General features: G+C 45.1%; 2 protein-coding genes across 2 annotated transcripts in view; one reads left to right on the top strand and one right to left on the bottom strand.

Moving 5' to 3' along the window:
* skiv2l (SKI2 homolog, superkiller viralicidic activity 2-like) overlaps positions 1-10,221 on the top strand; it is a 55,115-nt gene extending 44,894 nt beyond the window's left edge. The window contains exons 25-29 of the mRNA XM_043678180.1: positions 529-739; positions 4,755-4,865; positions 5,284-5,502; positions 6,369-6,509; positions 8,321-10,221. Of these exons, the coding sequence (XP_043534115.1) occupies positions 529-739; positions 4,755-4,865; positions 5,284-5,502; positions 6,369-6,509; positions 8,321-8,521 (883 nt within the window). The 3' untranslated portion in view covers positions 8,522-10,221. The remainder of the gene's footprint in view (positions 1-528; positions 740-4,754; positions 4,866-5,283; positions 5,503-6,368; positions 6,510-8,320) is intronic.
* The window catches only part of LOC122541423 (complement factor B-like), a 41,550-nt gene continuing 27,467 nt past the window's right edge, over positions 10,209-24,291 (bottom strand). Inside the window, exons 11-18 of the mRNA XM_043678181.1 lie at positions 22,618-22,724; positions 20,900-21,008; positions 19,128-19,287; positions 17,209-17,288; positions 14,948-15,048; positions 14,354-14,489; positions 13,027-13,076; positions 10,209-11,057 (exon numbers count right to left, since the gene is read on the bottom strand). Of these exons, the coding sequence (XP_043534116.1) occupies positions 10,911-11,057; positions 13,027-13,076; positions 14,354-14,489; positions 14,948-15,048; positions 17,209-17,288; positions 19,128-19,287; positions 20,900-21,008; positions 22,618-22,724 (890 nt within the window). The 3' untranslated portion in view covers positions 10,209-10,910. The remainder of the gene's footprint in view (positions 11,058-13,026; positions 13,077-14,353; positions 14,490-14,947; positions 15,049-17,208; positions 17,289-19,127; positions 19,288-20,899; positions 21,009-22,617; positions 22,725-24,291) is intronic.

Here is a 24,291-nt window from a genome sequence, read left to right as displayed (position 1 = left end):
AAGGGGGGGAGCGGAATGTATCATGGGAATAACAGACTGCTCAGGGGATTACTCTGAACCCAGCGCCACCAATTTTACCCCCTGTCCCTCAAGTAGCAACACCCCAACTGCCTGTGGGACAAAGAGATAGCAGAGTGAAGGGACTGCCTGACTGCAGATGTCTTGCAAAAGTCAGCCATGTATCCTTCCTTTCTTTTTCCACCGCTCCCCACCTCTACCCCCCATTATCAGCATGACCCCTATACTGTCACCCCCTAAACCTGTCCCTATTCTGACAGCCCCCCCCACTCATTTTCAGCATGACCCCTATACTATCACCCACTAACCCTATTCTGCTCCCCAACCCAATCCCAGTGTCTTCACATTGATTTCCCCCCCCCGCCTCCCCACTTCCTCCAGAACCTCCAACACTGCCGGGTGAAGAGAGGGCAGTGCTGTGGGGTTGCTGTTGCCCACATCTGCCCTCTGCATGCCTGGGTACCTCTAATAGAGCGTCGATCTCTTTTGTTCTTCCCCCCCCACCCTCAGGCATGACCCACCCGGTCCGTCGGTCACCACTGCCACTCAGGAGCTCCTGCGGCTGGTTGAGGCCCACCCTGATGGCCTAGCTGGCCTGGACCCCATCGGCGACCTGCAGCTGAAGGACTTGGACCTGGTCGACAGCTACACCAGGGCGAGGAGACTCGAGGACTCTCTCAGCACGTTTACCTGCTTCCACAGCCCCAGGTTCTCCACCGAGGTACAGCCTGTGTAGTCCCTTTGCCTCTCTGTGAGTCGTGTTGCTGTCTGAGTAACACCCCACCCCTGTACGTTAACCCGGGTGCTGTTCACGTGCAAACCGTGACGGTAAATGTCAGCCGGCTGCGTAGAGCAGCGTGTGGCTGAGTCTGTTCCGAAACTCTGACCCGTTGTGAATCCATGAGCCACTGTGGCACTGCCACTTCACCTCTTGCTTTTCCTTACCCCTTGAGCCATTGTGGCATTGTCTCTGGTCTGCCTGCCCTTGCTGTGGGCTCGGGGCACAGAGTGCTTTCGGGTGCCTCCTGTTATCCCTTGAAGTGGAAGGGCCAACCTGCCAGCTGAAGACGGGCAGGTATGCTCAGTAGGTGGGAGGGACGTCATTTCTGAGTACAGAGCCAAGTCAACGTATGAGCAAAGTGGGCCATTCAGCCCCTCTAGCCTGCTCCACTGGTTTTCACATCCTCAACTCCACATTCTCTCCTGCACCAGATAATACTCTCACCTTGCCTAACAAGAATTATCCACCTCTGCCTGGAGTAATAGTCAAAGATTCTGCTTCTATCACCTTTTTGGGTACAGGGTTCCAAAGGCTTTCCTCCCCCAGGAGAAAATGTTTGTTTCCCTTTTAAATAGCTGACCCTTTGTTTTTGAACTGTAACCCCTTTTTCGAGATTTTCCAATAAGTGGAAACAGCCTGTCCGTGTCTCCAACAGTTAAGACCATTCAAGATCTTGAATGGTTCAATTAAGTCACCTGTTATTCTTTTGAAGCTACAGCAAGTACAGAAGCTGAGCCCAACTAGGATGGGTCTGGGTGGGATGCTCTTTGGAGGGTCAGTGTGGTCTTGATGGGCCAAATGGCGTGCTTTCACACTGCAGGGACTCTACGATTATTCCAGTAAGTCTTTGAACTTCCTCCAACTCACTCACATCATTCCTTCAGTGAGGTGCCGAATACTCGACACAGTAATCCAGATGTAGTCTCACCAGTGGCCTGTATGTTTGTGTTTATTTCCCCTCCGGATAACTGATAAGATTCCATTTGGACACTCTGTTTCAGCTGCATCTCCTGGTAATAGAGTCCTAGAGATGTACAGCACCGAAACAGACCCTTTGTCCAACCCGTCCATGCCAACCAGATATCCCAACCCAGTCTAGTCCCATCTGCAAGCACCCAGCCCATATCCTTCCAAACCCTTCCTATTCATATACACATCCAAATGCCTCTTAAATGTTACAATTGTAGCAGCCTCCACCACTTACTCTGGCAGCTCATTCCATACACGTACCGCCCTCTTCGTGAAAAAGTTGCCCCTCAGCCGATGCTCCAGGGAAAACAGCCCCAGCCTGTTCAGCCTCTCGCTATAACACAAAACCTCCAACCCTGGCAACATCCTTGTAAATCTTTTCTGAGCCCTTTCAAGTTTCACAACATCTTTCCGATAGGAGGGAAACCAGAATTATTGCAATATTCCAACAGTGGCCTAACCAATGTCCTGTACAGCTGCAACATGACCTCCCAACTCCTGTACTCAATACTCTGACCAATAAAGGAAAGCATACCAAACGCCTTCTTCACTACCTGCAACTCCACTTTCACGGAGCTATGAACCTGGACTCCAAGGTCTCTTTGTTCAGCAATACTCCCTAGGACCTTGCCATTAAGTGTATAATTCCTGCTAAGATTTGCTTTCCCGAAATGCAGCATCTCGCATTTATCTGAATTAAACTACAGCTGCCACTTCTCAGCCCATTGGCCCATCTGATCAAGATCCTGTTGTAATCTGAGGTAATCTTCGCTGTCCACTACACCTCCAATTTTGGTGTCATCTGCAAACTTACTAACTATACATCTTATGCTTACATCCAAATAATTTATATAAATGACAAAAAGTAGAGGACCCAGCACCAATCCTCGTGGCACTCTACTGGTCACAGGTCTCCAGTCTGAAAAGCAACCCTCCACCACCACCTTTGAGCCAGTCCTGTATCTAAATGGCTAGTTCTCCCTGTATTCAGTGAGATCTAACCTTGCTCACCATTTTCCCATGGGGAACCTTGTCAAACGCCTTACTGAAGTCCATATAGATTACAGCTACCGCTCTGCCCTCATCAATCCTCTTAGTTACTTCTTCAAAAAACTCAATCAAGTTTGTGAGACATGATTTCCCATGCACAAAGCCATGTTGACTATCTCTATCTCTAATCAGTCCTTGCCTACCCAAATACATGTACATCCTGTCCCTCAGGAGTCCATCCAACAACTTGCCCACCACCAATGTCAGGCTCACTGGTCTATAGTCTATAGTCCCTGGCTTGTCCTTACCGCCCTTCTTAAACAGTGGCACCACGTTTGCCAACCTCCAGTCTTCCGGCACCTCACCTGTGACTATCTATGATACAAATATCTCAGCAAAAGGCCTAGCAATCACTTCTCTAGCTTCCCACAGAGTTCCAGGATACACCTGATCAGGTGCTGGGGATTTCAAGACACCCAGCACTTCCTCCTCTATAATATGGATATTTTTCAAGATGTCACCATCTATTTCCCTACTTTCTATATCTTCCATGTTCTTTTCCACAGTAAATACTGATGCAAAATACTCGTTTAGTATCTCCCCCACTTTCTGCGGCTCCACACAAAGGCCGCCTTGCTGATCTTTGAGGGGCCCAATTCTCTCCCTAGTTACCCTTTTGTCCTTAATATATTTGTAAAAACCCTTTGGATTCTCCTTAATTCTATTTGCCAAAGCTATCTCATGTCCCCTTTTTGCCCTCCTGATTTCCCTCTTAAGTATACTCCTACTGTCTTTATAGGATTCACTCAATCTATCCTGTCTATACCTGACATATGCTTCCTTCCTTTTCTTAACCAAAGCCTCAATTTCTTTAGTCATCCAGCATTCCCTGTACCTACCAGCCTTTCCTTTCACTCTCACTGGAATATAGTGTCTCTGGATTCTCATTTCTGGAGGCTTCCCATTTTCCAGCCGTCCCTTTACCTGTGAACATCTGCCCCCAATCAGCTTTTGAAAGTTCTTGCCTAATACCGTCAAAATTGGCCTTTCTCCAATTTAGAAATTAAACTTTTAGATCTGGTCTATCCTTTTTCCATCACTATTTTAAGTCTAATAGAATTATGGTCGCTGGCCCCAAAGTGCTCCCCCACTGACACCTCAGTCACCTGTTCTCTAGTCACTTGCCATTTGTATAACTTACTTTATTACTCTTGCTGCCAAAATAAACAATTCACATTTTCCCACATTATACTCCATTTACCAGATCTTTGACCACTTATCGACATCTTTTTAAAGCCTTCTTTACAAATGTTCCCTGCACAACTTGGGGAGCAAACTATGTCATCGGCAAATTTGGCAAACCTATCTTGAGTTGCTTTATCCAAGTCATTTGTATAAATTGTAAACAGTTAAAACCCGAGCACACCACTTGCTACATATTGCCAACTTGATAAAGGCCTATTTTATTCCCTACTTTCTGCTTCCTTTTACCCAACCCAATTTTCGAACCGTCCTATACGCTAGCTCCCTACGGCACGAGGTTTTATTTTTGCACAATAACCATGAATTGGCACTTCTTCAAACGCTTTCTGGAAGTCTCAGTATGGTACATTCACAACCCTTTTATGCACTGATCTGTTGACTCTGCCTGGTTACCTTGAACTTATTAACAAAGTTAAAATAGGACACTTAGATAAGAGCTTCCAATGTTTTTCCCAACAACAAATATTAAGCTAATTGACTTACACTTCTAAACCCAAGAGTTTCCAATACAACCAGTGAGTTCCCATATAAATCTCACTGCACACATAGGTGATACCAGAGTAACTCCATGCATAATCGTCCATCTCCCTGGGACAAGTGCTGTTGATTTCTCTTGTTCCTGTCAGCCGGTGTGTTCGGGAGCTCAGTTTGGGTGTGACATGGAGATGGGATGGGTGTCTGTGAGAAACTGACACAAGTGAACCACTGCTGATTTGGTTAATATCTCCTGCAGTACACACGGATGCATGAGCGGATGATGATCAAAGATGAGCTGGAACGACTCCGTTTCCTGGTGTCGGACCGGAGCCTGATGCTGCTCCCAGAGTATGAGCAGAGAGTTAATGTACGTCAATATGGGACTTGGTGAGATGCAGCCGAGGGACAGGGTCAGAGGGACAGGTCAGCGAGAGAGAGACCTGGGTGGGTACGAGGGTCAGCAAGAGAGGAGGGGGGAGCGGGAGTGAGGTCAGTGAGTGCCACAGATGGGGCAGAGCCTGTGATGGGGCGGGAGAGAGAGCGTGCATGGGGAGAAGGATGAATGCCAAGATCAGAGGGAGAGAGTCATGGGAGGTAACAGAGAGAGAGAGAGAGAGAGACAGGGGATGGGACCAGACCAGCGTTTGGGTCTGGAGAGTGTGCAGTGGCGCCGTAGGAGGCGGTGGGAGGTAAGGGAGCAACCAGTTGGGCTGTCTGGAATTGTCCCAGGTCTGAAGCTGACCTTGTTCTGTTTCCCACCTTTGCCCCACCCCCCCACCCAACAGGTGCTGAAGGCCCTCAAGTACATCGACGAGAGTTGTGCTGTGCAATTGAAGGGACGGGTGGCCTGTGAGATCAGTAACCATGAGCTAATTGTGACGGAAATGGTCTTTGAGAACGTGCTGACAGACTTGCGGCCGGAGGAGATTGTCGCTCTTCTGTCCTGCCTGGTCTTCCAGCAGAAAACGCAGGTGGAGCCTGAACTCAATGAGGTTCTACGCAAGGTGAGGGCAGGACAGGGTCTCGGGCAGCATGGGAATTCAGGGATAGAGCCCTGGTGTGTGGGTGAATGGGTACTGACTACGGATGCTGTGGGCTGGACGTGCTCTTGTATCGATCCTGGGGCTATTCTCCGTACTGCTGTGTCAGAGGATCGTACAGGCCAGTAGCTCAGTAGCTATCGTCCATCTGAGCTACAAATCTTCTCAAAAACCGCTAACCGGCAGAACCCGTTCAGCCCACTGAGTCTGTGCTGGCTCTCTGCACAGCACATCAAATCGGCCAATCCCATTCCCCCCTCTCACTACAAATTTATTTCCTTCCAATGCTCATCCAGTTTCCTTTCAAAATCATTCATTGTCTGCATGCTCCAGCTCATTACCCTAGAATCCCTGCAGTGTGGGAGCAAGCTGTTGGGCCCACAAGTCCACACTGATCCGCCAAACAGCTTCCTACCCAGACCCACTCCCCTATCCTAACTCTGTAACCCTGCATTTCCCACGGCCAGTCCATCTAACCTGCATATCTTTGTACTGCACCCGAGGGTGGAATCGAACATGGGTCCCTGGCGCCGTGAGGCAGCAGTGTTGACCACTCGGTGACATGCCCTCCCCTCTAACTATTCCCCAAAACCTTAAATCTTTTTCTCCTGGACCTTATACTATTTGGTAATGGGAACAACTTCTCTTCATTATTGTATGCAAACTGTATCTTGTGCACCTCCGTCCATCGGAACTAGGCACAGGGCTCTGTCCGAAGAACAGCATTGTGAATTGGAGGCTTGCGTCACTGCACAAGGCACTGTCCAACCTCTCTCGTTCAGTCCTTTTAACGTGTTCCTGTTGTTCAAGTGTCCATTTCTCCTCCGCAGGGGATCGAGCGGATCCGTGGTGTTGCCGAGAGGATAGCCACCCTGCAGCGGGAGTGCAGCCTGCGTGAGTCGGTTGAGGATTACGTGGAGCAGTTTAAGTTTGGTTTGGTGGAAGTGGTGTACGAGTGGGCCCGGGGTCTGGTGAGTATCCACAAGCTGCAGTGGCCTGCTATCAAGGCCACTTGCTATTTTACCTCTGCTCCTGTCTCGCACAACTGTCAGCCGCAGGGGTTGGTGGTGGGGGCGCGGGGGGAACCAATGAGCTACTAGGACATTTTTCCACCTCCCCCACCCCAAAACACTTAATCTTTAGTGCATTTTTTCTTTAGTTCCTGACTACCTCTGGCAAAGGTTAAAAGAGGTCTGGGGGCTCCATGTTCCCCTCCATGTGATGCATGGATAGGCAGAGGGGCAGATGCAGGCACCGACAGACAGGCAGGCCACGCTAACGGGCTGATACAGAAATACACACTGGGACATGTGCCTCTGCACTCTGGTGAGTTAGCTTGGGCACAGCCTCCAAGTGAAAGGGTGACCCTTTAGAACTGAGATGAGGAGGAATGTCTTCAGCCAGAAGGTGGTGAATCTGTAGAAGGCCATGGAAGGCGAGTCATTTTGAGTGTGTTGAAGACAGAGATAAGATTTTTAATTGGTAAGGGGATCAAAGGTTACAGGGAGAAGGCAGCAGAATGGGGTTGAGAAACTTAATAGCCATGATCGAATGGCAGAGCAACTCAATAGGCCGTGTAGCTGAATTCTGCTCCTTATCTTATGGTCTTTTTGGGTAGAACTTGAGGAAGAATATTGAAGCTTGGGGATGGTACAGAGGAGGGACCTCCATAATGTGTGGAATCTGGAGAAGCTAGTAATGTCCTCCACAGAGCCAAGAAGGTAAAGGGGAGATTGAAGCTGCAAAACCAAAATTGTTGATGGTGGTTGTGGATTGACCATCATTTACAGAGAGAGAGATCTAGAGGGGAAGTGAGAAGTTCACACCATGGGGGAGGTGTTAAAATCTGGATAGTGCCACCTGAAAGGGGAATTGGAATCTGATTCCATAGGAGTTTGCGGAAGGTAATTGGACAGCACTTGTTCATTTTCAGGGTTCTGAAGAGAAAGCTGTGACATGACACGATTGAACTTTTTTTTTCCCCTGAACATTGAGTCAAAGTCATTAGAAAGAGATTTCTTTGGAAAAGAGACAGGTTTCCAGACCATTTTATTTTTACACCAGTCGCTTTCCTGCAGCAAAACATCGAGAAAACTCAAGACTTGACTTCAGTTCTCAGCACTAATTCCACTCCCTAGTCACCAACTCTACCCCTCTCCCCACCATCTGTTTGAGACAACGCCAGTCTTTTCACAACCTCCGTGATGTTTTTGACCCCAGGATGAGCTGCGGGCCACATATCTGGACCATCCAATAAAGTTGCTGATTTCCTTCACCCTAGTTTTGTGTGAGATTGCCCCGTCTCAGCTCCTCATTGCTGCTGAAATCCTCATCCATGCTTTAGTCACTTTCCACTTCTGATGTGTCAAGCCGTTTGTGTCTGATCTCCCACAATGCAGCATTGAATTTTCAGCTCATCCGAAACTCTGCTACCCATATTACTCCCGCTGTGCTTGCTGATTGACACTGTCCCACAGTCTGGCAACATTTCCAGTCTTGTGTTGAATTGCCCACCTTCTCCCGCTGTAATATGCCAGCTCCCAAAATTTAATCATTCCACTGCAGACCCTAAGCGCTGGAATTCCCTTATGTACAGCTCTCCTCCTCTGTACCTCGCTTTCCCCTTTTTTTTTTTTTTGTTTTGCATGCCCCTGAAAAGCTGCAGGTTTGGTTGAGTTTTCACTCACCACCTCCCTCTAAGGCATGTTTGGGTTTTTGGTGAAGCTGTTGACGGTGTTTCCCGCTTCTGGTGAACTCGCTGTCTTTCCCGTTTTGTGCTCAGCCCTTTGCTGAGATCACCAGGCTTACGGACGTCCAGGAGGGCATCATCGTGCGGTGCATACAGCGGCTGAACGAGACCTGTCGCGACGTGCGCAACGCAGCCCGCATCATCGGGGACCCCACCCTCAATGCCAAGATGGAGCAGGCCTCGAACCTCATCAAGAGGGACATTGTGTTCGCTGCCAGCCTGTACACCCAGTGAGAGCCGGCTGGCCAGCCATCTCGCACTGGGACCCCGAGCTTCTGCCCCCGCTGCCACCTCCTCCTGCTGTATCGATTAAACAACAGCCAAGCAAGAGCCTATGCCTCTTCGATCCAGCCACCTCCTACATTGGTGACGTCGTCGGGTCAGCATCGCCATTGTCGTGGGTCCAAGGGGCTAGATGTTTTCAGCCCCGCAGCCCTGAACCAGCATAGCCCCAGCAGCCTTGTACCAACCATGCCAGCTGGCAGCCACAGCCGGACTGGGTATTGCGAAGCTTCCAACCTGTTGAGAGGACACAGTGACAGGGCAAGTTCCCACAGACCCATTACTAGAAATTCTCCATGTCGGGCAGTGGGCGTGTGTATGTGTGAGACCTCGTGTTCCAGACCACAAAATGAGCATTTCATCCGTTTTGATCTGTGCTACTCTCAGACGCTTCTTTCAGCCAGACTCTGAAAGGTGTGATTATAAACACGAGACTGTTTTTTTGACTTTCAGCACGATGTGAACTTAACAACATAGGACTTCAATGTAGTTGCTAATGAAGGCACTGCCATGGCGCCTGGAGGAGGAGGAGCCCATTCTGTGTGTTATGCCTCTGCCAGCTCTTCGATCGAGCCACCCACTCAGTCCCACTTACGCCATGTCCCTGAGGGTGTCTCCCTTTCAAATATTTACCTAATTCTGTTTTGAAATTTGAAACAGTGATGCACACAGTTCCACTGCCTGTTTCTGCGGCGGTGAGTGATCACACACATGCATAAGTGTACAGGTGGTGTGTTTTACTTGGTTTCTCACAGGCAAAAGTACAAGATGAGGTTGTGACAATTCGAAAATTATAAAGCTCAGAATGCAACCTCACCAGTTGCAATCTTCCACTGCCTCTCACCCCATTTTCCCCCAACTTCCCTTCCATTCCCTGCCTTCCTAAACCAATCCGTAAAACTGTTGAGCAAGATTCCCTAATCCCAAAGTGAAATCCCGCCCTCGTTGCTCAGGCCATCTCATTACATTCTTCTCTTTTATTCTTTCGTCGTTGTTCCTGGCTGGCCACAACCCAGCGCCTTTTTAGGATAATGAAAATCACAGTCCGTAATGAGATTCTTCTGCCCCCACTGCACACCACCACAAAACTGCTATTTTCGACACATGGTTACAACAGAACATGGTTACAATTGCACCCCCTCTTTCTTCAACGCCTCCAAACCCCCCCAACTTCCAATCTCTCCGAATCCTTCACCTACTCCTGACTTAGCCAGCCAGAATTGGGAACCTTGTCTATCCAAATCGTTCTCCCACTGAGATTTCCACCTGGAATTTTCTCTTGGCCCTGTCCAGCATATTTACTGTAATGCCTGTTGTCAAGCAGCAAGGTGACAGGAACTGTGGTATAATGCTGCATTTAGCCTACACAGAGGCTGCCAGCTGTTGTTTGGAGTTTGGTACTTACTCAGCGCAATCAGCGTTCGTTCTACTGCAGCAAGTAACAAGAGAAAATAAAAACTGAATTTGCCAGAACCCATTCATTCCCGTTGCCGATCTCGATGCAAATGTTGCTTCTTTTGACCCAGTAAGTTAAATTTCTCTGCAGGGAGTTCCGAGGGTGTTAAATCTCTGTAAGATAGCTTTATGAGTTGTTTATGGCACTCTTAAACCCAGGATGAATAACAACAATTAATAAAAGTCATTTGAATGAAGTATTTATTGATCTTTTATAAAACCAAATGCTCATCAACTGAATATGTTAATCAATGTGCCACATTGGAAGTTGAGAATCTTTTTTACTAAAATGTCCTGATTGTCTTTATCTTTAACTGAAACATTGGAAACATACTTGGCAGAGGAAATAGTCCATAAATCACTCGCAGAGTAGAGACAAGAACTTGCAATTTGCTAAGGACTGCACAGCTGTAAGAATGGGTGATTTGAACTCCAGTGCTGGTCCGCATCAAGGCAACTTGCTTGTTTTAGTGCTGCTAGCTGACACTCAAGCTACAACTGAGTGCATGGAGTACGTATAAATACTGCTGAGATTTTAGGATAATTCTAGCCTGAGCTGAAAGTTCGGATTATAAAGAGTTGGGAGACCCCAGGTGTGACTCGAAAGTCACACAGTGGTCATTCTTCAGGGATTTGCAGAAATGAGAGATTCCTGGGCCATAATGGGATTCCAGCCAGCACGGGAAAATCCTCCGGCTGGGAATTGCTCCCATGATGCAGGTATTTTGTGTGTGTGTATATAATGCATGTGTCTATTGATTTGGGCCCAACAACAGCTCAGAGAAAATCACAGTGCCACATGGTAAGTGAGATGTATCTAAAAACGCAGCAGTGTTTTCAGTGAGCAATGGATTCCCTTCAGCTACCTGGAAGGGAAGCGTGCCTCCTACTGGTCCAGAAATCTGGTGCTGTTGCCCAGGTGCTGCTTCAACCAGTCCATCACTTTGAACAAATTGATGTGAAAATCTCTGGCGTGGTCTGGTAGATAGGATTGTTCACACAGGTTCACGACTCCCCAGCTTACGATTCCCACCTGGGATGGCAGAAATACTATATTTAGAAAGCACCTTTCATAAGAGAATAGCAACAGCTCTAAGGGTGGGTGGGTAGGTGGGGGCACATGGAGCATGCAGACTGCGGTGGGGGAAATGTTTAATAGCACCAATTATTGAAAGTGCGGAATGAGGTGAGAATGCAGTTGATAAAAGTAGTTAAAATCCAGGTCTTTATAAATAGAGTTGTACAATGCAACAGTAAGGTAGTTGTAGTACATTGAGAAGACGGCGATGTTGTGGCAGTATCGCTAGACTTGTAAGCCAGAAGCTAAAAGTATGGGGACAGGAGTTCAAATCCTACTTGATCAGCCAATGTAATTTAAATTGAATTAATAAAATTTGGACTTAAAAGCTAGTTGCAGTATCAGTGAAAATGAAGCTCCTGTCAGTTGTAAAACCCATCTGGTTCATCAACTTTCTTTGGGGAACACAATCTACTGTCCTGACGTGTATATGACTCCAGATCCACAGCAATGTGGCTGAATTGGGCCTAGCATGTCACTCAGTTCAAGGGGCAGTTAGGGATGAGAAATAAAAACTGGCCTTGTAAGTGATGCCCACATCTCATGAAAAACTAAGGGGATTGCGACTTTTTAAAAATAAAATAGTAGATGGGACTAGTTCAGTTTGGGAACATGGTTGGCGTGACCTGGTTGGACTGAAGGATCTGTTTCCATGCTGTATGATTATGACTCTAAACAGTAGTCTGACAGTAGCTGGAGTGGATGTAAGTTTGCTCGCTGAGCTGGAAGATTCACTTTCAGATGTTTTGCCACCATACTAGGTAACATCTTCAGTGAGCCTCCAGACGAAGCCTCCACTGAAGATGTTACCTAGTAGGGTGACGAAATGTCTGAAAGTGAACCTTCCAGCTCAGTGAGCAAACTTCCATCCAGAACCTCAACCTGAGCTCCAAATCTTCTCAAAACACACAAGTAACTGGAGTAGTATCCAGTTCTAGGCACCACAGTTTCAGAACAATGTGAAGGCATAAGAAAAGCTTTTGTAGAATGACCCCAGGGATGTGGAAACGTGAGTTATGTGGGTATATTGGAGAAGCTGACACAGAACGAGACCGCTAGGGCTGTGCCAGATCTTTGAGCTTTTCCATTAGCTCCACTTCCCTGTACTTTAGTTCATTCATGATTTTGACCAATCCCTTTTTCAAGTTAGACTGAAATCCTCTACCCACCCCCTTTTCAGTGAATGAATTAAAGCAACAACTTATTCCTCCTCAAATTTTCTTGCCTAGTCCCTCAAATGAATGTACTGCTCATCTATAAGACATAAGAGCACAAATTAGGCCATTTAGCCCATTGCGTCTGCTCCACCATTCAATCATGGCTGATCGGTTTCTCAACCCCCATTGTCCCGCTTTCTCCCCATAACCCTTGCTCCCCTTGAAAATCAAGAATCTATCTTAGTCTTAAATATACTGAATGACTTGGCCTCCACAGCCTTCTGTGGCCATGAATTCCAGGCATTCCCCACTCTCTGCCTGAAGGAGTTTCTCCTTATCTCCGTTCTAAAAGGTCTTCCCTTTACTTTAAGGATGTGCCCTCAGATCCTTGTTCCCCCCCATCCCCCACCAATGGAAACATCTTCCCAACATTCACTCTGTCCAGGCCTTTCAATATTCTGTAAGTTTCAGTTGTCTCCCCTCGTCCTTCAAATCTATGACCATTAGAAATTGTTAATCCATATCCACTTCATATTTTGGAATACAGGGATGGACTGATTGGCTTCTTCCTGTGGTAGGGTTAAACTCCCCACCACCTTTCCCCCTCTGGGGAGAATAATCCCAACCTCTAGCCTCTCCAGGCCACCTAAATACTTCAAATCAGCTACAAATCTGATAGGACTTTAGAGTGATTCAACTCTTGGTGTTGAGACTTCAGTAGGATCGACATTGCACACTACTGAAACAACACAGATGTATGTACAAACCTGAATATATCGGTATAGTTTCTGAACGTACAACGGTCCTCCTGAATCTCCTTTTTTAAACAAGAAAAAAATAAAATAGTTAGTTGCAGTTAACTATTCTGCTCTCTGGTAACCAGTAGCTTTGCTCCCAGTGGTAGCTGGGAGTATACATTGGAATCATCACTGCTAGGATGCTTCTGTAACCCCTTAAGAAAACAGACTACATCTTGGGCTTTATGAACAGGGTACAGAGAAAAGTTCAAAAGGAGGTAAGTTACATTAAACCTTTATAATAATTTTGATCTCAACTGGAGTATTGTGTCCAGTTTTGGGTTCCATGCTTTTTGGGAACGATTGAAGGCATCAGAAAAGTGCAGAAAATATTCAGTGAATATTTCCAGGGATGAGAGACTCCTATTACATATGCAAAGTAGGAGAAATTGAGGAGGATATTCTAGCCATGGAGAGAGGACATCAATGATTTGCCAGGCTGATTCCTGAGTTGCAGGACTGGGGTATGAAGAGAGACTGGGTTGGTTAGGACTGTATTCACTGGCATTTAGGAGAATGAAGTGGAGAGATTTCATAGAAACCTATGAAATTCTAACTGGACTAGACAGGATAAGTGGAGGAATAATATTGCCAATGACCTCAGAGTGCAGAACTGGGGTGGTGTCACAATCTAAGGATATAGAGTCGGTCATTTAGAACTGAGAGAAGGAGAGATTTCTTCACCCAGAGAGTGGTGAGCCTGTGGAATTTTCTGCCACAGAGAGAGGTTGAATTTTTAAAGAAGGAGTTAGATGCATTTTTAGGGTATGGGGAGAAAGCAGGTAAAGGAAACTGAGTTTGATGATTAGTCATAATAGTATGAATGGTGGAGAAGGTTTGAAGGGCCGAATAGCCTACTGCACTTGCTATTTGCTAAGTTTCCAAACATTGGGGAAGTGAAGGTAGATAGGAGACTTGATATCGATATTCAAAAGCGTGAGGGGACTACACAGAATATATGAACAACAGTCCCCACTAATGGCTTTAGACCAGGAGTCGAAACGTGTAGTGCTGCAAAAGCACAGTAGGATTTGAGGAGCAAGAGAATCGATGTTTCGGGCACCAGGAATAAGGAGCATGCAAATTTAGAGCAGTTGGTGGAGGAAGTAATTCAGACATGGCACGGTTAGTATCTGGAAGAATAGGTTGACTGAATTTGTGGTGGAGGCAAGTTCAGGCAAGAGGGAAATGGGTCATTATTTGAAAAAGAGAAATGTGTAGGGAGAAAGCAAGGGCCTGTGACTCGGCGAATTCCTCCTCTGGAGAGAGGAATACGGGACAACTCCGGAACGCTTACCCTTACAACTGATGACCTCAGGATTCTTTCTACTTCCTCCTGTGCATAGAAAGCGGTCAGTGACCACGTCTTTGACATTGCTCACGTTAACATAGATGGCAGCTTTGATAGCGTCCTGCTCACATGAAGCTCTTTCCTGTAAAATATATTGAGAACTTACTGGACCATTCACCAATAGTTTTGTGTTGTGCATTGACTTGGACTCAGTTATTAGCCCCTAACTTGTCAAAGCCTGTCTGTCATCTACAAGTCAGGAGGGTGCTGGAATACTCCCCACTGGCCTGGACAAGTATGGATCCAATAGCACATAAGAATCTCAACATCATTCAAAGCAGTCCACTCAATTAACACCCCATCCAGTATTTTAAACATTAACTCCCCTCACCTCTGGTGTATTGTGACAGCAGTTATGTGTCCTGCGTACAAGACACACTGCAGCAACTTACAGTACTACCCCAGCACTGAACAAGGCAGCATGTGCAAACTGCCATCTGCAGGTTCTTGATCTGAATACATATCTTGTACTGTCACTGGGTCAGACACTATTGAAAATTTCAAAATACAGTAAACTTCCCCCTTCGCAGAATAACTCACCGATGCACCAGTCTTTATCCTCACGTTTTTCAGTTCATGTTTCCAAGTTTTCTGAATAAACTTGGCTTTAACAGTTCCCAAAGTTGGGAGCAGTTCTCTCTCTGTAACAGCAACAGACCATTACTAATCTTCATTATATATTTTTTTTCTGTACTGCGATTATCAGCAAGTTTTCTTCAGTCAGGTATGCCATGGAAATGTGGTGCTTCAAATGCACAGCAGGTCAGGCAGCATCCGAGTAGCAGGTAAATGCTTTATCCTGCTCCTTGGATGCTGTCTGACCTGCTGTGCTTTTCCAGCACCACACTCTCGACTCTGATCTTCAGCATCTGCAGTCCTCACTTTCTCCTATGTCATGGAAATGTCAGAGGCAGTTCATTACCCCGAATGAGTTGGGCCTAGTTGCTTCCCCCCATTGCCTTGCAATTTGCCTTCTCAATTACGTGCTGCACCTACATTCTTAACATTTTGTGTTTTATGCACAAATGCACCCAGCTCCCACTATGCTGCACTTCTTCGGAGTCTGTTTTCATTTAAATTTTTTTTTGTTGGTTCGCCATAGTCTTACCAGACCATAGGGGCTGCTCTCTCATTTGAGAGAGGCAACTAGTGGTGATTTAACCTGAGGGCCACCAGACATCAGACGAGGGAAGAGGTTGAGAAGGAGAGTCCTTCCTGGTAGCCTCATACCAGTGATGGGATTGAACCCATGCTGTTGGCATTACACTGCTCTGTGAGCCAACTGAGCTAAAGGCTTTCAACTAATAGACACAACCTCACATTTTCCTACAAAAATTCCATTTGCTAAGTTATTGCCCACTCGTGAAACTATCTATATCCCCTCACAGTTTCCTTCAGTCTTCAACTTAAAGACTATCTATTTCTTTTTTTCTGTAGTTTTGGTTCAGGATTGAAATGGGATAAGAACTGTCTTAAAAACCATGGATTGATGAAGCATTACTGCACTTTTTAAAAGCAAATATTCCAACACTCATTGTAACTGCTGTTTGCACAGGTGCATGTTTGTGTTGAATGCCTAGTTACAGATCAGCTGAAGACAGAGGGGGGTTGTATAAAATCTGAGCTTTGGTCAGCACCAGCAGCTGATTGGTCGGTGGCCTTGTGATCAGTTATTAATTCCAAAGGTCTCCTGCCTGCCAACGACTATCTGATTGGCTCCGAGTAGCTGAACAGCTTAGGGTGCGAAGGTTTGAAGGAGAACAGAAGGAGTTTTTTAATCTGCAGCAAAAAGCCTCTCAAGCTTGAAGGTAGCCAGTTTATGTCGATAAAGTGTGGAGCTGGAAAAAGCATGGCAGGTCAAGTGGCATCAGAGAAGTAGGGGAGTCAATGTTTCAGGTCAGAACCTTTCATCAATCCTGCTTGACAAAGAACTCTGAAAAAATTTGTCTACCATGATTTCCCTTTAATTAAATCATGTTAAACCTGTTTGATTGTCTTAAGCTTTTCTAAATGTTCTGTATTTCTTATTTAAGAATGGACTCTAACATTTTCCCAATGATAGACGTTAGTGTAACTGGCTCACAGTTTCCTGCTTTTTGTCTCCCCTTTTTGAACAGGGGGACCCCATTAGCTTTCCAATCTGCTGGAATTCTTCCAGAATCCAGAGAGTCCTGGAATATTTCAACCAATGCTACCACCATCTCTACAGCTATTTCCTTTAAATACTTGGATGCTGTCCATCAGGTCCTGGTGACCGGTTTTCCTTCGGTCCCATTAGTTTGCCAAATACTTTGTCCCTGTTGATAGAGGCTATTACGAGATCTTTCCTTCACTAACACTTTGCTGATCTGTTATGTCTGCAGTGACCCCTACACTGGAATGGGCACCAAATGCTGGCCTAGCAATTGCAAGTGAAGTCACCAGGGTCCAAAAGGACCGCAGGGCAGCTCTCTCAAGAGAGAGATGACTGGTGGTGGTTTAACCCGAGGATGTCCATGCCTCAGGTAAGGGGAGAGTTGAGAAGAAAGCACATTCGTGGTAACCTCGGCCAATGGGAGAATTGAACCTAGACCATTGGTATCTCTCTACATTATAAACCAACCAACTGAGCTAACCATCCCTCTTCCAGAATATGTGCACCTTAAAGCACACATCCTCAGTAAGATCTAGAGAATTATTTCCTTGCAGAATTATTCCACAGTTTTCTCATTCTATTCATTCTGTGACGTAAGTTTGATTTTCAATTGCCTATTAATCCTTAAGTTGGGTGGAACTGAAACACTGAAGGAGCCACAGATTACCATGATCAGCACAAGTTGGTTTGGTCTGAGATATCCTCAAAGCAACACTGGTGTCCACTGTGCATGGCAGGCAAATCGGTCTGAGGGCAGAAAGTGATGAAAGAGTTAGTCAGATACTCTTCAAGGAAGGGTCGAAGGAATCTACAGGGTTGAAGTTACATTTACAGAAATAATCAATCAGAAAAACAGCTTACAGCCACAATTACTGTCAAAATCTGATCAAGCCTCCATTAAGTCCAGGTTTATTTGGTACAATACTAAGATGTATAAAACCTTCACATATGTGTTTTTATAACCAACCAATCGCCATAATTATAATTATAACATCCTCCCTATGTGCAATCTGTTACATTAGAATTGTTAGTTATTGGGAGATGCTCCCTAAGGTGCAACATGTTGTGGTTGTGGGATGCTCCCTGAATTCTGTTTTACAAGATTGTTGGTGCAATTGTGGGATGCTCCCTATGTGTAACCTATCACACTGGGGCAGTCAGCGTAATTATGGGACACTTCTTTCCTCCAATGTGTCATGTGGCTTATATTGGGACCTTGTGTGAATTGCATCCAAATAGATCTGTCAATGCGATTTTGGGATGCTTGTCGAGTAGGAAACATGACATTAAGGTTCTGGGATGCACCTGGTGTGGATTATGCCCAGACGAGACAATTGGGATAATTGTGGGACAGTTTTTAGGCAGAGCCCATCTTGACTGGAACATAAGTCATAGCCCCAAACCCATCCCCTGTACCTCACTCCCACCAGACTTCACATCCAGGTAGATTGAGCTGGATTGGTGTAGGGAAGGGAGTCCAGAGGCTGGGAATTGGGTCAGGTAAAGGTATATTAAGTAATGGTGGAGCAATTAAAATCAGAGCTAGACAAGAGATGGACATCTCAGGAGCACTCAGATATTTCAGGGGGTTACGTATGAACATAAAAATCAGCAGTAGGCCGTTCACACACAGAATGCTCTGCTATTCGGCCAGTCTGACTGTAACCTCATTCCCATCTAGTCCTGATAACCTTTCACACCTTCACCTCTGTCCCAGAAATATTCACTGATTCTGTTTGCACCAGCATGTCAGTAAGATGGTTCTATAAAGACTCATATGCCTCAGAGAAAATATGTCGATTAATCTCTATTCTGTATGAGCGGTTCCTTATTTTCAATCAGGGTTCTGCAAGTGGAGATAATTCATAATTTCAAAAGTAGGTTGGAATGAGCAATTGAGAGAAATAAAGTTGCTGGCCAATGGGGTAATGACATGGACTGGATTACTCTGTGGACAACTGAAATAAACAGAATAGGCGAAATGGCCTCTTTCAGTGGAGTAATTACTCTAATACTGAGAATATGCTCCAGATGTATAGGGAACCAGTGGAGAAGTAATAGTGTCAAATGTTTCCTAATCTAGAAGGAAAAAAATGCTGGAGAAACAGTGCTTCTCTATTGTCTGAACAGTTCTATTTCTACATGGCTGAAAAAGAGTCATACCAGACCCAAACGTTTGTGTGTGTCTATCTCTTTCCATTTATGCCTGTCTTCTTTTGCCCCTATTTTTTGTTTTAGGTTTCCAGTATTGCAGTATTTGACTTTTATTATCATTTTCCAGAGGCCAAGATTAATAAATTTGAATTCAATAATAAGCTGGCCCCATGTTACCATTGTCGATTGTTGTAAGAAACCTCTCTAGTTCACTAATGGCTTTAGGGAAGGAAATCTGCCATCTTTATTTGGTCTGACCTATGTGTCACTCCAGATCCACAGCAATGTTGACTCTTAACTGCCCTCTAGACAATCAGGAATTGGCAATAAATACTGGCCTAGTCGGTACATCGCACGAATGAATAAATTTTCAAACATTGCCACAGAAAGCAATCCGTTTGAGACAGAGAAAGGAATGATTTTTTGCTTTACCTGATGAATGTTGAGAAGTTCAATTTTGACTTTATCTTAACCAAGGCAATATCATAATCATAAAACTCCTGGATGCCCATCTCCACCTTCCCAGTCAGGTTGTAGTTTGGGTGTTTTATGACTCTGTCTATTTCGAGTTGTACCTTTGTATTGGAAGCTCCTGTGAAATTCAGAAAAAATAAAGCTCCATTCCTTCACAAGTTTTTTTTTCTTTGAATATGATGTTAAACTGAAGCCCTCTCTGGCCTTTCACAGAGTCATAGAGTCCTAAAGCCATTATTCCAAAGAAGGTGCTTTCTCTGCATCATGGATTACAATGTATAAGGCCGTAAGACGTGGGAGCAGATATTGGCCATTCAGCCCACTGATTCTGCTCTGCCATTCAATGGCTGATCTGATAATCCTCAACTCTGCTTTCCTGCCTTTCTCCCATAGCCCTCGATTCTCTTAGTGATTTTTAAAAAATGCATCAATCTCAGCCTTGAATATTCTCAACCCAATGTCACCATAGTCAGCTGTTTACCACGTTCCTGGTCTGTGGGAGCTTGCTGTGCACAAATTGGCTGCCGTGTTTTCCTACGTCACACCTGTGACAATATTTCAAAACCATTCACTGGCTGTAAAGCCCTTTGTGAGATTCTGGGGTCATTATACTCGGTCCCAGGGTGGCACGGTGGCTCAGTGGTTAGCACTGCTGCCTCACAGCACAAGTTCAATTCCATTCTCCGTGTGACTGTCTGTGTGGAGTTCTGCACATTTTTCCTGTGTCTGTGAGGGTCCCCTCTGGTGCTCCAGTTTCCACTCATAGATGTGCGGGTTAGGTGGACTGGCCATGCCAAACTGCCCATTGTGTCCAGGGATGTGCAGGCTAAATGGATTAGCCAGGGGAAATGCAGGGTTACAGGGATAGGGGAAGGATGTGGGTTTGGGTGGGATGCTCTTCGAAGGGTCGATGTGGACCCCATGTGCTGAATGCCCTGCTTCCACACTTTAGGGGAATCTATGATTATCCAGTGACGAAGATTTGTTCGCATTGGAATCTAGAAGAACAAGCTATTGATCTGATTAATAGGAATAAGGTTCTGACAAGGTTTAACAGAGTGAATACCAGGAGGAAATTTCCTCTCATGGGCAAGACTGGGAATGGGGGGACACAATTTAAGGGTAAGCAGTCTCCCATTTAAGACTGATATTAGAAGAATGTGTTTGTCTCAAAGGGGGTGGTTAAGTCTCATCCCAGAAAGCAATATACAAACATATGAATTCTGCCCCTCGAAACTGCTTTGCCATTCAATAAGGTCATGGCTGATCTCATTGTGACCTCAAATGCACACTCCTCCCCTTCCACCCATCTCCAAACAACAATCTATCCACCTCTGACCTAAAACTGTTAAAGACTCTGCTTTCACCATGTCCTCGGGAACAGTGTTCCAAAAACATATGACAGTCCCAGACAATAAAATCATGCCTTCAGTGGGTGACCACCTGCTTTTATAAATGGTAACCCTCTAGCTCTAGATTCTCCCTGAAGGGGAAACATTCTGCTTCAATCAATGCCTTCAGTGTTTGAAGCAAAAACACTGACACAGAACAATTGGGCTGAATGGCCTGTGTCATGTATGAGTTGAACTATCAGATGAATGAGTTGTGTTGGTGTAAATGCGATAAAGGGTGGACTGGGTTTGATAATGGGTGGCATGTTCCCTGTGTCCTACTCCCAACCTAGTTCAGGGTGTTGGAAACAAAAAGCCATCAAAGAGTTCATTTCTTACCAACAAAAATGACTCTGCTGTCAGTGTTTCCTTCAGGCAGATATTCGAAGCAATGGGCTGCTGTTAGGATCCATTGATCCCCTATAATGGATCCAGAACACCGAAAGTCCTGTTGAGGAGACAGCTCATTAAAAACTTCCTGATGATCTGCTACCAAGACACCTTTCGCCCCAGGGTTCAGCCACATTGGTGACTATGCCTCCCACAGCCTCTGCTAGCCACAAACAAATCTTCACCTGATCCCACTCAACCATCTCTCTCAGTGCTCATTGTCTTGCATTGGCTTCCAGTCCTTTTCAAATCTCCAATTCTCACCCACTTCCTTCAGTTCTGTCACCCTCTTCCCCATTGAGGTGACCTCTGAGTTTGTATTTGCTACACACCCTGCCTCATATTCAATGGGACTGATGGTGTAACAGAAAAGCCATGTGATATAGTCCTCCCACTGCCACCCCATCAAGATGGCTTTCTAACATAATGAGGTTGTGGGTTGGAAAACAGGATCCTTCATCTTAATCGAGCCAGACCTCCTCTCCAAGATCATCTATAAACCAACCCATTTAATACTCAGCCATACACATTCTCATTCCTTCTTTGTCTCCCCATTTCTTCTTTTTTCTCCTTTTGTCACTGCCTCTCTCTCTTTCTCTCTCCAATGAATTATTACCTATCACACTTTCTTCTCTTTCTTTATTTCAAAGTATCTCTTTTATCCTCTGTCTCCCAGATCTCTCCCTCTCCCCAGTGCTTTCTCGACACTATGATTGCTTCCCTTTCTTTCTCTATCTCTCCAAACATCTCTCTCAGCTGAATTTCTCACTCATGCTCTTCATGTGTGTTTGTCTGTGTACCTATATCTGTGTCTCTGTATCTTCCTTGCCCATATCTTTGTCTCCTTCTCTGCATGTGTGCTCATCTCTGTCTCTTTCTCCCTCTCTCCAACTGTGTGATGTGTCTCGTGAACACCCTCCGTTGCTTTCTCAGTTTCTCCCAATTTGTGTTGGAGAAGACGATTGGTATGCTTGCCTTCATTGGTCAGGGCATTGAGTATAGGAGTTTGGATGTCACATTGCAGCTATACAGGACCTCGGTTAGAACACTTTTGGAATTATGTGTTTAATTCTGGTCTCCCTTCGATAGGAAGGATGTTGTTAAACTTGAAAGGGTACAGAAAATATTTACAACGATGTTTCCAGGGTTGGAGGGTTTGAGATGTAGGGAGAGGCTGAATAGGCTGAGACTATTTTCCCTGGAGTGTTGGAGATTGGGGTGGGGGGTGACCTCATAGGGGCATGGATAGGGTCTTTTATCCCAGATAAGGAAGTCTAAAACTGGACGGCATAGGTTTAAAGTGAGAGAGGTAAGATTTAAAAGGGACTTAAGGGGCAGAGGGTGGTGCATGTATGGTATGAGCTGCCAGAGGAAGTGGTGGAGGCTGGTACAATTACATTCAACATTTAAAAGGCATCTGAATGGGCACATGAATAGGAGGGGTTTGCACAGATATGGGCCAAATGCTGGCAAATGGGACTAGATTAATTTAGGATATCAGGCCAACATGGACGTGTTGGACCGAAAGATCTGTTTCTGTGCTGTATGATTCTATGTGTTGGGTTTGTGTGCAAGCATTTCTCTCTCACTTTGTGTGCATAGGTCTTTTATTCCCACTCAGTGAATATATCTCTCTGTCAGAGAAGTAAAAGCTCACATAGACTCACCGGATTTTCATTACTGCGAATTTCTGCATACCACGGATAGGAACTCTGATCGCTTGCAGTTAAACTTTTATTGGCGAAACCACACAGGCTTCCTACTGAAGTAAGATCTGTAAAATGAAATACACTTTGTTAAACTTTAGTTCTGTGCAACAGAGCAAGGCCATCATTGGTGAAAGCAAATGTTTCATCATTCGTCCAGAGGTTGTCTGGTGAAGGGAAAGTGACAGAAGGAGACATTTTTTAAAAACCCACATTAAATGATGGATAAGCTGCATGCATTGTTTTCTATGGAAATGTATGCCCTCTATTGCAAGATTGCTGACTTAGATAGAGACCACAGTGTTTTTGATGATCTTTGCTTACAAACGTATATAAGTGTTGACAACTCACTTACTGCAGAGTATCAGTTCTGAGGAAGGGTCACTGGACCTAAAACATTAACTCTCATTTCTGTTCACAGATGCTGCCAGACCTGCTGAGCTTTTCCAGCAACTTTTGTTTTTTTTTTTCTGATTTACAGCATCCATAGTTCTTTCGATTTTTACTGCAATATGTCATTGCCCAACTCATGAGCACTGTTCAAACAGAGAGAGAGAGACATGTTGATAAAACTTCTCACCTTGCACTCATCAGGATAAATGCAAGAATGCCAAGTTTCAAACAATCACAACAATTTATAACATTGGAGTAAAGAATGCTGCTTGGTGGGCAAGTCAAATCTGATTGGCCCAGCTGTTACCATGGTAAAAAGAGAGGTGGAGAACTAGCTCCCAAGCTCCTGTGTGTAAACTAGTAAAAAATGCAAGGCTTGAATGTGTTCCTTCTATTACAGGGTTCCTGTGTCTGAAGGTTTGCTGTTCCAACAAGCCTCAATGGGCCTTGTTATGAGTTCAACCAATTTATGTTGAACTGGCATTAGTTTGAATATCATTTTTAATCAAAATTATACAGCAAATGCTGTCCAATTGCCCAATCATATCTTCTTAATTGTAAACTGATGGGATCATTTGAAATTTCATCCCATCAAATGCATTTTGCATATGTCCTCTTGAATACATATTTCTTTCAAGCAATATTCAAGTTGGAAGACCATAAGATGGAGAAGTAGAGATTGGCCATTTAGCACATCAAATCATTCAATGAGGTCATGGTTAATCTGATTATGCTCCACTCCAGTTTCCTGCCTTTTCCCTGTAATCCTTGAATTCCTTACGGATTAAATATCTGACCTCTCAGCACAGAATATACTTAATGACCCAGTATTGACAGTGCACAATTCCACAGATTCACCACCTTCTGGGAGAACAAATTCCTCCTCATCTCTGTCTTACATGAGTGATTCTTTATTCTTGAGAATATACGCTCCAGTCTCCTCTTATTTGCCTGGACTCTAACGATACAAGTCCAATCTATATGAACCTCTCCTTGTCGAAAAGCCCTCCATACCTGGACTTAACCTATTGAACTTTCAGGGTGAAAACAATGAATGCAGATGCTGGAAACCAGGTTCTGGATTAGTGGTGCTGGAAAAGCTCAGCAGTTCAGGCAGCATCCGAGGAGCAGTAAAATTGACGTTTTGGGCAAAAGCCCTTCATCAGGAATATAGGCAGAGTGCCTGAAGGGTGGAGAGATAAATAAGAGGAGGGTGGGGATATTGTTGGTGATACTGTTGAT

Source organism: Chiloscyllium plagiosum, chromosome 37, assembly GCF_004010195.1.
Source record: "Chiloscyllium plagiosum isolate BGI_BamShark_2017 chromosome 37, ASM401019v2, whole genome shotgun sequence".
In the NCBI taxonomy this organism is placed as follows: Eukaryota; Metazoa; Chordata; class Chondrichthyes; order Orectolobiformes; family Hemiscylliidae; genus Chiloscyllium; species Chiloscyllium plagiosum.
This window is presented reverse-complemented; position numbering and strand designations above follow the sequence as displayed.